At 32.2% G+C, this 14,489-nt stretch overlaps 1 protein-coding gene across 1 annotated transcript in view; it reads right to left on the bottom strand.

The window, feature by feature from the left end:
- Positions 1-14,489, bottom strand: part of Dhod (dihydroorotate dehydrogenase 2) — a 44,094-nt gene that overhangs the window by 16,884 nt on the left and 12,721 nt on the right. The window contains exons 3-5 of the mRNA XM_035359543.2: positions 8,106-8,305; positions 3,836-4,082; positions 2,175-2,288 (exon numbers count right to left, since the gene is read on the bottom strand). Of these exons, the coding sequence (XP_035215434.1) occupies positions 2,175-2,288; positions 3,836-4,082; positions 8,106-8,305 (561 nt within the window). The remainder of the gene's footprint in view (positions 1-2,174; positions 2,289-3,835; positions 4,083-8,105; positions 8,306-14,489) is intronic.

The following is a 14,489-nucleotide window of genomic DNA, read 5'->3' as shown; positions in this document are numbered from 1 at the left end:
TTGGTACATTGAAAGGAATGTATTGCTAATATGGACACATTTCATTATAATAAAATAATGTTTGAAAAAGTTAATAACATACCAAATTTTCCAAACTGTACCACTTGGGTACATGTAGAGAGAGCAATAATGCAGTCTCATCAAGTGAAAATATATTTTTACAAAGTTTTAGTGTTAAGTCAAACTAAATAATATAAAAATAGCTGGCATCATAATTTCTAGTGTTCTTAATTTCAGCATTAATAAAACTGATATATCTTGAATAAGAAAAAGCAGCAAAACATATAATTATTAGTATTAAAAAAGGTTCAACTTAATATAACTTATAATTTCACAATTGCTTCCTTTCTAGATTCTTTTTATTTGCAGAAGTCATTAAAAAAGAGTATATGCATAAAAATAAGCAAGACTTACTTTATTTTGTTAATTAACACATCTAAAAGAAATCAGATATTTTCAAATTTTTTTTAAATTATTTCAGGTAATTAATACATTATAAGAATCATAGCTAATATACTACATATAATGAATAAACACATTTTCTTACAAAACTAACACTTATATTTGAATTTTAATTTATGATGAGCATATATATGCAGAGAACATAATATGCAAACAGTGTTAAAAATCTATACACAGCATATCAAAATGCAAAATCTTTTATATTTCCTATTAACCAGGCCACAGAGAAGACAGATCAAAAGTCATATGTAATAGCAAAATTTGCAGAAAACTGCCAGGTAGCAAAACATAATATACAGTGGATGGACAAAAATATGGAAACACCTTGTGAAATGCATGTTTGAAAAGAAAGATTGATTTTAATGAAATATGTAGGTGGTGCTGGCGTTTTTGATTACTGACGCCACCTATACAACTTTGTAAATGTGCTAAACAGTTCAGTTGTTGTCGGAGTACTGTTATGTGAGGTTGTCATTGCATTATGTCAGAGTTAACAGACTTCGAACGTGGGCAAATTGTTGGAGCACGTATGGTAGGTGCTTCCGCAAGCAAGGTAGCCGAGGTGTTTAGTGTTTCAAGAGGTACTGTATCGAAGATTTATTCCGCATATTTGAAAAGCGGAAAAACATTATCTGCTAAATCATAGCGCGGACGAAAGTGTGTCCTGAGTGATCGTGACAGACGATCATTAAGGGCAATTGTGACGAAAAATAAGAAGACCACAGCTGCAAAAGTTACTGCTGAAATGAATGTTGTGTTACCGAACCCTGTGAGTACCAAAACAATTAGAAGGGAGCTTCATAAACAGGGAATTGCTGGCCGTGCTGCAATTGAGAAGCCACTCATCAGTGATGCTAATGCCTGTAACAGGAAAAGGTGGTGTTTAAATCATAAAGCCTGGACTATAGAGCAGTGGAAGCGAGTAATATGGTCTGACGAGTCTTCTTTCACATTGTTTCCTACTTCTGGCCGAGTTTACGTCTGGAGAATGCCATCTCAAGCCTATAATACAGATTGCTTGTTGCCAAGAGTGAAACATGGCGGGGGTTCTGTTATGGTTTGGGCAGCCATATCGTGGTTCTCTGCTAGCCCCATGATGACTGTGCCAGGGCACCTGATTGCCAAGACTTATGTGAACATTTTGGCCGATCAAGTTCATCCCATGGTACAAGCTTTGTTCCCCGATGGTGATGGTGTCTTCCAAGACAACAAAGCCCCTGTTCACACAGCTCACATTGTACAGGACTGGTTTACTGAGCACGAGGATGAGTTGTTCCATATCCCCTGGCCACCACAGTCACCAGACCTGAATATTATCGAACCTTTGTGGTCTACATTAGAACAGAAAGTGCGTTCTCGTTATCCACCGCCAGCATCGTTATCTGAACTTGCCACCGTTTTGCAGGAAGAATGGTATAAAATTCCCTTGGCAAACATACAGGAACTGTATTTATCCATTCCGAGAAGACTGCAAGCTGTTTTGGATGCCAACGGGTTTCCTACACCATATTGAGCAAAGAAACATGTTTTTTTAAAGGTGTTTCCATATTTTTGTCCAACCCCTGTATATATTACATTGTAACTCTGCACTACATTGTTCAGTAGCAAAAATTCAAAACTCTAATAATAGTAACTTCCTTTATTATCAAGGCCAATGCACTTAAAAAGAGAAATAAAAATGTTAAATATTTGTATCAAAATTATCTACAAACCCCTTTCCTCAGTACAACTTGAGCTATATCACTTTTCTCTTCATATGAAAGATCAGGTGATATTTTTAAGAGAACAGGGGGTTTCTTGAAATTTTTATCTCTTGCTTCAAGAACCTAAAATAACAAAAATTATATATTATACTAAATATAGAGATGAAATTTCAGATTAATAATAAATCTTAAAATGCAGTAGTTCAATTCATATATATTTACAGAAAATTTCACAAAACCACGTTATTTTTGATTCCTTAATTTGCACAATGAAATATGGATAGATCAGATTCTTTCAAATATTACTAAGTAATTATTACATATAAATGTTTATATCTGAAACATTAGAACATTACATTATGATACAGAATTTACACTTCTTCATTTATTTACCAACTTCTTTCACAGCAAGCTGTTAGCCCAGAAAAAAAAAATTAATAACAGCATTACTATTCGATTGCTTACTCAAAACAGCCATTTTCACAGGACATTTAATATCTGTAGAATTCTACAGCCATTTACAAGCAACTTTAGAAACTATGAAATATTTCTGCCTACAATTGCTTTGTATTTAAATAAAATCCCCCATAATAAACTGCACTCATGTAACTCTATTTTCTGTAATTATGCACAATGTAAGCTTTAAAAAAAAAAAGAAGAAGAATTCTCCATTCCCAAAAATGCAAACATATTCAGCAAACCTCAAATCAGATTAATCTTTATAGTTTATTTGCAAATAAATTGGATGAAATGACAATACAGAAAAAAAAAATCATTAAAAGTGATCATGTGCCCATCTACATTACTTTTTCTAGAAGACACCATTACCCATATTCTCAGTCTCTGTTTTCTAAAGCAAAATTTAACAATAACATAAGTTTTATCACTTGTCATCACATAACTTCTGTGAAGTCAGTCATCTCTTGGTGTGATTATTTACAACAGATTTGCCTCTTTGTCTATTAATACCTTTTCACAGTATTAGAAACAATGACATACACAGAACACTCAGGTTGTAATTAAGATGGCAGGAACTTAGACACAGAGTTCTTTTAGAAGCCTTCAGAAGTTACTTTCTTTATTTCCATCACAGAAAAAAAAAAAGGATTGTGAAGAATTATGAATTGATCTGTGGGTACTTTAGAACCTAAGGATCTAGGCCCAGGTCATGTAAGTCTAAATGGTAATCAAGCTCTGAGGACAATGGTATCACAGTATTTCTACCTCAGATATTATTGTTGGAGAAATATAATTTGACTGATATCAAGAAATTATCTAGTCTCTAAAATATCTTTCTTCAAAGGCACAAATCAACAACCAAATAGCCAGGCAGAAGAAATCTGCATATCACAACAGTGACACAAAATTTAAGTTTTATTCCTTAGTTATACACAGATTGATCTATATAATTTTCAGCTTTAAAAATGAGCTAATTGCAAGTTCTATTCGGTGGTTATATAACATGGGTAACACAAAATATTTCTGAATGCATTATACTATAATCAAATAATCCTATTTCAGTTACTAATTACAAAAAATAATACATATGGATGACAAGTAAGAATAAATAATTTGCCATTACACATTTTAAAGCATATATTGACACTTAAAAAAGAAACTCAATTTTTTTTAATATTTATTAAGTGCATATTTAAAAGGAAAAAAAAAACCTTATCAAGAAGATTTTCAAGCTCTTGTTTTTTCTGCAAGTTCCTTAATCCAGGGGTATTTGGGCTAGATACATTAATGGTAAAATAATCTGCTATTAAAGCAAATTCATTTATTCCTTTTACATAATCCTCTGCAGCAGATTCACTTTCTTTGTTTTTCCCAAGATTTACACCTATGATACCATTTTTATCACAGACTTCCAGTCGCTGTTTTACATATTTGTGCCCTTTGCTGTTAAAACCACACCTGAAACAGAGAGGAGTAGAAAAATTTATTGTGTAAAAATAAAATGCCAAGCAGTGTACTAAAAATATTCTTTAAAAGCATAAGCATTTCATTCAGTTTAAAATTTCTACTTCAAGATGATACTAAAAATACAGGAATGAATTATACAGAATCATTAAATCTCCTTTTATTAGCATAAATATAAAATTTTTAATAATAAATTAGAGAAATAATTTACTACCTAATAATAAGTATTTCAATTCAAATTACATACATTTTCAGTTATTTAGAGATACGAAAATTAAATTTCTGAAATATATTTCCACTTTGGATAGCCAGAATTTTAACATGCAGAATTTCAAACACATAAAAATTGAGTTTTAATTTACTATAAAAATATTTATGTAATAAAAAAATGGAGAGTGCATTAATGAGAAATTTTTTATACCTGCAAACTGACACAGATTCTCATGAAGATTGATTACTGAATTCAAAAGTTTTTATCAAATCTACTTTTAGAATAATCAATCAATTATCAAACACTTCATAAGAAATTTGGGTGGAATTTGTTACACACCAAATACAGTAAAGATAAATTAAAATATCATGCTAAAATGTTTTTAAAAATAAAAATTATGAAAAACTACCATCTATTAAAACTTTAAATTCCAAGCCTATTTGCTTGGTCTATAAGGCTGATCCACAGGGACTAATGCACCATTTAACTAAATATGCATTTATAGCTGCTGCAGTTAACAATAATACATACACTCTAACACACAAAGAAGGAGTTAATGGATTGTAGCAAAATAATACATGCAAAAATGTTTTCATCCAAATGCAAATATCTTAATTTTGGTAGTCAATCAAGGTATATTTGAAACTATAAAGCACTGTAACTGAGAGCTCAAATGTTGCATAAAGGAAAAAAAATTCCTGTACTAGAGCACAACTTTCATTCAAATTTGATCTCATCTACCCACTTGGATTGCACCAGTACCTTACAAACAGGTTCAAGCACAATATGAGCATAATTCTCCATTTGATGGAAGATGTGCAACAAGCTTAAAAGAAGCAAAGTGGTCAAATTGACAGATCACTTAACATTTGGATCAAAGTAATGCCATCATTTGGGCCATGATGGCAGGAATGGCTAATACATAGCAAAGTTTAGAACTGATTACAGCACTTGATGTAGGTAGACAACATAACATGAGGATAAAATCATGATGTTTTGATTATCTGCACATACACTAAAATATCTTAAAACTCTTGGGAACATTAGTGAGGAATATTTGGGCATTCTTATATCTATCTGAACTACTTATCAAGTGCCACCTATTTTTTTGCATTCTTTTTCCATAGAAGATATATATACTTTTCAGATGTACATAAATCGATAACTGTGTTTTGGTAAAATCTCATTCTCCACAGAATTTCACTGATGTACACTCCTTTGTCCAACAATAAATAAAGAGAACAGCTGTTGCAAATGAGATATAGTTATTATCAAACCATTTTCCAACTTGCATTCTAATAACGCTTTGCTTGCAATTCCCTCTGCCAATTAGATTTCCATTAAATTTGGCTATTTAAGAAACATAATCTCACAGAATGTAAATTTTTGCATTCACTATCATTGGCAAAATGGCATATTTCTGAAGAAATGGAATGCTTTTTTTCCATCAGCTGGTAAACTTTGCAGTCCAATTATGATCCATTAAAACAAATATACTCACTGCAAAAAGAAATAGTAATCAGAAAAAAAAAAATTGAATTTTAAATGTGCAAATCCATATGTACTCACATACACATGTGCTATGCATGGACGTGGGGAACATTTCGGTGAACGTGGTGCCGTCATCAATACTTTTCAGTAGGACGCAAATAATCAGAAAGTACTGCAATTATACTCAAAAGGGCTAGTGCAGCAACATTTATTTCCACACAGCTAGAGCTAATAGTAGAGGTGGTGCAACTGGACAGCAAGATTTATGGACAGCAGAATTCAGGAGTCCCAAAGTTTGCAGCAGGTGGCAAAAAGGTCTAGCACTGGCCGTGTCCATATCAGTGCAGGATTTATGTATAAGCTACACAAGCTATAGCTTAGGGCCCCTGCTCTCTTGGGATGGGGGCAAAAAAAAACCTCAAGGTATCTAAAAATTATATTTGTCACTGACATATAATATCTGGACTTATAAATGGCCCCATATCTTGAATAGCTTAGTCTAAATCTGGCCCTGGTCCCCAGCATTGATTTATCTTCAGCAGCAATTAAGTGTAACTTGGACACCACTGTCAGCAAGAATCATATAGCACAGTAGTACATCGGCAATATTCAATGTCTTACGCTTCTTGCCCTTCTTTTTGTGGTACATCAGGTTTACATTTCAACAAGATAATGTCTGACTGCATGTGGCAATCACTTCTACTGATTATCTTCATGCTTCTCAAACACCTGCCTGGCCAGTTCTCACCCAAAACAACATGTTTGGGGCTTGCAGTTCTGTGAAAATATGTTCAGCGAAATTTCTTGATGTGTTGGAATTCCACTGGTAAATATCATTGTCACATTATTGCAGTAAAATTCTGAAATGTTATGTCATCCAAAAAGTTCTGTGATTTTTCAAAGTGCAACATGTTTTTTCTTGCTAGTTATTTTGTTACTGCTGATAAGGAGTACCCTTGATCATGGCAAATATTTAAACACAGCCTTTTCTCTTCATACTGCAAAATTCTAGCATATGTCATAATGAATTTTTTTTTCAAAGGAATACTATTAAGATCGGAGAATTCGAAAGTTCTCTTTAGTCATACTATTATATTTTTTATTTTAAAAAATGAAAAATGCAAGTCAAACTCATAAAATTTATGTTGTATATGGACAAAGTGTTATTTTTGATGATGCAGTTCAAAGCAGAGTAGTTTAATTGTGGAAATTTCAGTCTCAATGATGATGCCCATTCTGGATGACCATCCTAAATAAACAAGAACATATTAAAAAAAAAAAAAAGCTATCACTGAAAATCCACATTATACAATTCAGGAAATATCGGAGAGAATAAATATTCCAAAAAATATAACATATGATAAATTTGAAGAAGAGAGGGTACGCAAGCCACCGCGATGTATGGATAACCCCATACTTTCACACAGCAGTATTTGCTTGCTCAAATTTTGGCAAATGATTCTTTGCTGAAAAGAAAAACAAAAGTTCTTTTTTTTTAAACAGTTCATTACTGGAGATAAGAAGTGAATTCTGTACAACAGCATTACAAGAAAAAGGTCATGGGGTAAGCCAAAAAATCCTCCTGTCCTAACAAGGAGAAGAGCATTTCACTGAGAAGGAAGCTGCATTTCAAAATATAATGCTTTGTGTATGGTAGGATTCCAAAGGAATTGTACATTATTAATTGTTGCCATCAAAACAGACAATGAATTTAAAAAAATCCTGTTCTTAAAGTTCTTAAATCCTGTTCTTAAGCATCTAAGTCTATTTCAAAACAGAAATTGAAGCAGAGTACCCAAAATACACCAATCATTGAGGTGTTGTCTTCCATCATGACAATTTCCAGCCCCACATTTCTATGAATGTCAGACAAAGTATAGCTGGGATGCTTTGTGCCACATCATGCATTCACTAGACCTTGCCTCCTTGGATTTTCATTTCTTCAGAGCACTTCAAAATTTTCTGAACGGTTTGGAGTTTACTTCTTTCAACACCCTCAAAACAGCACTTTGTGAATAGACCTTAATGAATTCTCTAGCTGCCAGAGAGATGGCAAAAAGAACACAGAATTCTACTAAATTTTCTTATGTCTTTGGACTACTTTGCATATACTTATCACTAAAAATCCACAGAACATTCCAAATGTCCCTATATATAACACCAATATCCAAAGGATGCCCCAAAAGAACAATACGCTTGCTCCTCTTGGCTATATCCAAATCTCTGATGCCATTTTGTATATCAGATTTATTGCATCTAACTCTATTTTCCTCTCAGCATCAGAAAAATAAAATAATAATAATAATAATAAAAACCTATTAACAAGGGCTTGATCTTCATGCAGGCGAAATACCCTTGGTTTTGGATTACCACTTTGAGGAAGTGGTGTCACGGTTCCAACTTCCAAAAAGCCTATACCCATTTTGAATAGTCCTGATGGGGCTTCACCATCTTTGTCTAATCCAGCAGCAATACCAATAGGATTTGAAAATTCCAAGTCCCATAACTTAGTTTTCTAGATAAATAATTAAAGCAATAATCAGATTTTATGTTACATAAAATTAATAAGATCTTATGATGAAACATTTTCATAATTATATTTCATTAACAATATTTCATGATTACATATTTTAATTCCACTTATTTCCAACAAACAATGAGCACAAATAACTGATTAAGTATATATATACACGCATAATACATCTAGGGCAAAGATACTTTTTATGCTTAAAAAACTATGTTACACAAAGTAATACAGAAAATATCATCACAGGAGTTAACAAATATAGACACAATGACAGTCAATGAAGAGTGTTTTTAAAAATGTACAAGATAATTAAAAAAATCTGGGAAACATTTTTCTATTTTGTAAACAACTAGCTAATAAGCTAAATACCGGGTATGCATGATAGCTTGAAAGAACTGCCTTTAGAGTGTATGAGCATCATGGCTGTAATTTTGAAGATATCTACTGTAAATATTGCTTAAAATTTCAAACAGGAATGGGAACAAGTAGCACAAAAGATTAAACTAGAAATTATTTAAGGCTACAATTAGTATCTTTATTTATTGCAGAGTTAATGGTTAATAAAGACAATGTAATGGACTGCCACTAACCAATTATTTTTATATTCCCAATGACCTATCATGTCACTGAAAACCTAGCAAACTAGGATGATCTTTATGAGTACTGGAAAATGCTCTTATGATGATTTGTGAGCCAGCAGCAGTTTTTATGGTATGCATCAGTGATGAATTTAAATCACATCAGTATTTATGGTTTTATTAGTTAATTTCATTATTCACAGATTTACCACTGAACATAATTTTCCATGGGAACATGGGATACGCTCTGCCCAACTTAGGTTTCCTACCAAGCACATTTGCAAACTGTAGTTATGTGTTAGGATTATCTTCAATTAATGTTTGCATCAGTTGAACCTCACTGGCTAATACCAGTTCCCAAAAATATCCAAAGCATACTACATTCAGGATTCTTCATAGAAGTGACTTCATTTCTTGTTTATCCAAGTAATTTCTCTCATGTATTGATTAAAATTTACTGAATGTTTTTTAATTGTGTATTGATCTAGATTCCTTGAACGTTTTTTTGACTGAATATTATTTTGGCTCAAGAATTATGAATGAATTAGTTCTTTTGGGATAAAGATCATTACACTCATCAACAGTAACCCACAAAAAAAATTATTATGAATACTCATTACAAGAATCTCAATTTATTCCTGAATTATCAGGTCAATCAGCAGCCAAGTGGTAAAACCATTAAACGAGGATGAATTTCCCAACGGGAACAGCATTCAATTCCCTGGAGGTCAGTGATGATCAAGGGGTTGACAGCCAAATATGCATGTGCAAAATTTACTAATTGCTTAATTTACTAATTAAAGTTTCAAAATTTACTAATTAAAGTTATACTGTATAGTAAGGAGAAAAATTTGAAAAAAAATAACACAAAAATGACGTAATGTATTTTAAAAATCAACAAGATTTTTTTTATATATATAATTTTTTATGCAATAGATACAGCATAAAAAAGTAAAATGCAGGAACACATTTTGCTTCTTCACCTAGAAGTAAGCTGACTCACCAAGTTTGTAGTATTTTATGGATACTTTAAATACCATGATAGAATTTTTGCTTCAAGCTAACAATCCTATGGTGCCACAATTAATAAAATTCCAAAAACGTATATTCTACTTGGCTGATATATATTCATTGTTCAATGCCACACAAAACAAACTGCAAGTGATATTGGTCTCACTGAAGCTACGAAGCTTACCTTAGGTTTTTGTTCTAAAACTGATTTCTTTACATTGACACTGAATCAAGAGGAATTCCATTACTTTGATAATTTAATGTGACTGTCTGTTACTGAAAAGGATTGCATTTCCTCAGAAGATATACTGTTATATTCAAGCTACTTGCACAATTTAAAAGGAAATTTTAATGTTTGCTTCCAAGACACTGGATAATTTAAATGTGCCAGCATGACTCATAGAACCACCAAACTATGATGTATCTGATCTTGATATTATGATGCAAGAAGAATTTGTTGCACTGATGGAGGATATTACAGCACAAAGAACATTAGCACTTATTCAAAACACATGAATGCACTAAGCTTTCAAGTTTAAAAGTCATCTGAGGGGAGGACAAATAAGAGTTTTTACCAAATCATCATCTTCTTTTCTGCAAAAAGTAAGAAACGTATTGAATATTTTTGAATGAGGTGATTTAAGAATTAAGCTAGCAATTTTATGCCAAATATAAAAAAACTGCATATGTACATTAAATGCAGTTTTTACATGAATTAAAATTGAACTTTTATGCAATTAGAATTTGTGATTTTGTTTCAGAAAAATTGTTTACATTTTCAAAATTAAAAACAATAATAATACAGTAATAATAAAACATTAATTAAACAAACCATTTTTTTAAAACTTTAATTCACATTTTTAGTTTAATTGTTATCTTTAAATTATTTATGTGAAATAATTTGCATTATGATTATTTTGCACGCTGTATATTACAGAGAAAAGTCAATGAAGAAAAACATTCTTTTAAAAGGAGTGAATGCCAGAAAAGGATTGGGAATCCCAGCATTAATAGTTTGATCTAGGTTCAAATCTCAGCGAACAAGTTGGCTACATGGAAGTTTTTAAGGATTTCACCATGATTAATGTGAATATAAGCCATTTCCTTCGAAAAGTCATTAACAAAAGCCTCCTATTCCTTAGGCAGATATTCCTCATGTGCTGTGCCATAACCAAAATAATCCTAATACTGAACCATCAAAGATCACAAAGAATGAATAAATAGAAGGTTATTTATCTCTTAAAGCTAAGCTACTCTCTAAGAAAATTGGTCCAGCGTAACTACTGGTACTATTGCATTACCTGCCCAACTCTGGCAAGAATCACCAGGCAAAGTACTATGTTGCCAAATTAGGCAATGCAGAATTTTACAAAAATGCATTTATCTGACAACCTACGAATGGTTGTGTACACCAGTCCATAATGTAACCATTTTTCTTGGTGGTAGTGGTAATACATGTGATTTTGGAATTTGAGGGTCATGTTTGTAGTTTCTGTTTGTCGTGATTAGCACGCAAAATTATTTTTTTTTCTTGTAACAAATCATAATGCCTTTGTGGAGTTTGCCTGATAATAAAAAAGAAAGTGTTGCATTCCCTTCACCACCAACCCGAATAATAAATACGTATGGCATTTTACCTAGTAGCAGATATTGTAAGAATGCACATTCTATGTAAATTTGCACAGTTATCTGATTTTTTTTAAAATTAAACCAGTAGAAATTTGCTCTGCAATGTCAAGAATTTCATTAATCTCTCTTTTTTTTCTGAGTTAAAACAGATCATTGTGCACATGGACAGATGACCAGGAAAAAAGAAAATACGTATCTCATTATGGATGTTAAATTTTTGTTCAGTCAATCTGTTGCTTTTGAGTGTTTTGGTATGAATGATTGTTTTATGCAAGATTTAGTGTTCTATTATGAATATTTCTTGCATTTTTAATTTTGTTAATTTTTTGCTGTTTTATGTAATTTGCAGCACTCTTCCACTTTTTAAAGGGGCTACTGGTTTTCACATGTTAGGGTGGCAAAAAATTAGTCACCAATGATTGCCAACTTTGCCGGAGGCTTGAGTAGATAATGCAAGAGTACCATCTATTTAATGGAAGATAATTAAAATTTGAATATTTCTGGATTTAAAAACATCTACTGTTTAATTTTTTAGAGAAAAATTTAGTAATTTAAAAATCTTAACATATAAAAAAATGCTAACCAAGTGCTCAAGCAACATACATTGAGATTTATTACGAAGCACAAATTTTAAGGTCACCTGAATCAAATCCAAGCGTGAGCAAGCAGTCAGTTAACATTGCCCGAGTGTTATTCATTATAAGGGCTTAAGGCTTAACAAACCATTTACAACAACTTCAAAAATTACAATCTCATAAATAAAGATATTAAAAAATTACAGATGACATTTACACATTTTTGGAACATGATTTCAGAGGTGTTTAGTTAATGTTTAAAATGTAAAGAGTTTTTTTTTTTTTTTTTTTTTTTTAAATGTTCGATCTGATGGCTTTTTATTTATTTATTTTGGACAATGAGTCTGCATTGTGGTTTCCATAAGAGAAAGAATTTTCATAAAATATCCTGAGGTATTGTTTTTCATTCTTTTTGCACTACTTTCCAGAGTCTATTCATCAAGGTGGGTTTGCATTTAGAAAGATCTCTTTTCAAGTGACCAAAGCCACTATAGCCCTTGAGCAATTCAGTTTTTGGTGTTAATTCAAAACCAACTGCCGGTATTTTCTCTAAATAGGCATCCTTTTGTACCTAACCTTAAATTCCAGGGTACAGTAATTCAAACAGCAAAAAGTACAAAGTATTTAGGTTGCATTCTGAATTGGAACAGACATGTTGATTAGGTATGTGGAAAAACTGTTAAAAGACCTTCTGTTCTTAAAAGGTTGGCTGGCTGCAAATGGGGTTGAAGCTGAGACAATTGAATACCACGTTCTAGTTTTTCATTCAGCTAATCTTCAGTTATTGTAACGAAGTTCTGGTCTCTGCTGCTACTAGTACTATTCAAAAACTTGAAACTGTTCCAAACCAAGTTCTCCATATTACAGTACAAAGTCTTTAATCCGGACTCGTCAGGACTTCGGCGATTCCGGATTAGGTTTTTTCCGGATTATAGATCATGAATTTAAATCTGGTAAGATGGCATGCAGAAATTATAAAATTAAAAATATGAAAACGTAATTTATGAAATAAAGAGCAATTATGATCTAAAGGGTATCAAAATTTACAAAAAAAAAAAAAAAAAAAAAAAGCTTAATATTTATTTGTTTACTTTATTAAACATTTCTTTCAATTAAGACACAATAACACGCCGAATAAATACTAATTCAGAAGTCAAACAACAAAAATCAGCGTTAATTTACAAAATTTTCACAGGACTAGTTTCGATGGTTTTACCGAACCATCATCTTCAGCTGCAAAACCGCAAATGAACAAGATAGGAAATAATGTTTAGATAAGATAAGAAAGGCTGGACAAGAATAAGCAAGTGGCGCCATCTGTTGGCGAAACCAGAACTAAAACATAATTTCTCTAAAAGCCGAAGGCAAATTTGGATTGGAATTAGGATCGTTAACTAGAACAGAATGATTTTTATGAATGTGAAATGCCTCTAGAAAATCCAGTTCTCCAATGGAAGATGTTTTATGAATAATTTTGGCAGCAGAAAAATTGAAAGTGTGATTTTCGGACCAACAATGTTGAGCAACAGAAGACTTCTGTGTTTCCTTTTTTCTAACATATGCCTCATGTTCTTTGACGCGAAATTTTAAGGCTCTCTTAGTTTGGCCAATGTAAATTAAACCGCACTGGCAAGGAATCCTATAAATACCTCAGGAATTCATATCCGGAATGGGGTCCTTGAGTATAGAAGTTGGAATTTTATTGATGGGAGAGTAAACAACCCGAAAGTTAAATTTCTGCAAAATATGTGCAACTTTATAGCTAATTGATGGAAAGAAGGGAATGACAACAGAATTTTTATAATCTCCTAAAATAAGAGTGTGGCTTTTAGTGTGTTGAGATGAGAATTTTTTAACTGCTTGATTAATAATGTTGGGTGAAAAGCCCCTGTCAATAGCTATTGCTTTTAAATAATTTAGTTCTTCATCAAGGGCTAGTTTGGAGGAGCAAACTTGAAGAGCACGGAAAACATAGGAATAAAATGAAGCTAACTTTTGTTTAGTCGGATGACATGATTTAAAGTGTGGTGGAAAGCAAACCGATGAAGGTTTACGGTAAACTGTAGTACTGAAGTTGGATGTGTTACGTGTGACCAGAATGTCGAGAAACGGAAGAGAATTGCAAGTCTCAAGTTCAAAAGTGAACTGAATAGCAGGATCAATAGAATTCATTGTTGAAAGAACTCTATTTAAATCATCTTTATTACCTTCAAACAGGGTAAAAGTATCGTCTACGTAGCGGAACCATGCCGGGAAGTTTAAAGTTTCAAATAATTTTGATTCATAATAATGCATGTAGATATCAGCCAAGATGGAACTGAGGGGGCTTCCCATGGCTAATCCCTCAGTTTGCTTGTGATATTTATTTTGGAAAACAAA

The sequence above is a fragment of the Stegodyphus dumicola genome, chromosome 4 (genome assembly GCF_044657685.1).
Source record: "Stegodyphus dumicola isolate Sdum_Otavi_A_Nest chromosome 4, ASM4465768v1".
In the NCBI taxonomy this organism is placed as follows: Eukaryota; Metazoa; Arthropoda; class Arachnida; order Araneae; family Eresidae; genus Stegodyphus; species Stegodyphus dumicola.
Note: the sequence above shows the minus strand (reverse complement) of the source record. Positions and strands in the feature narration are given on the sequence as shown.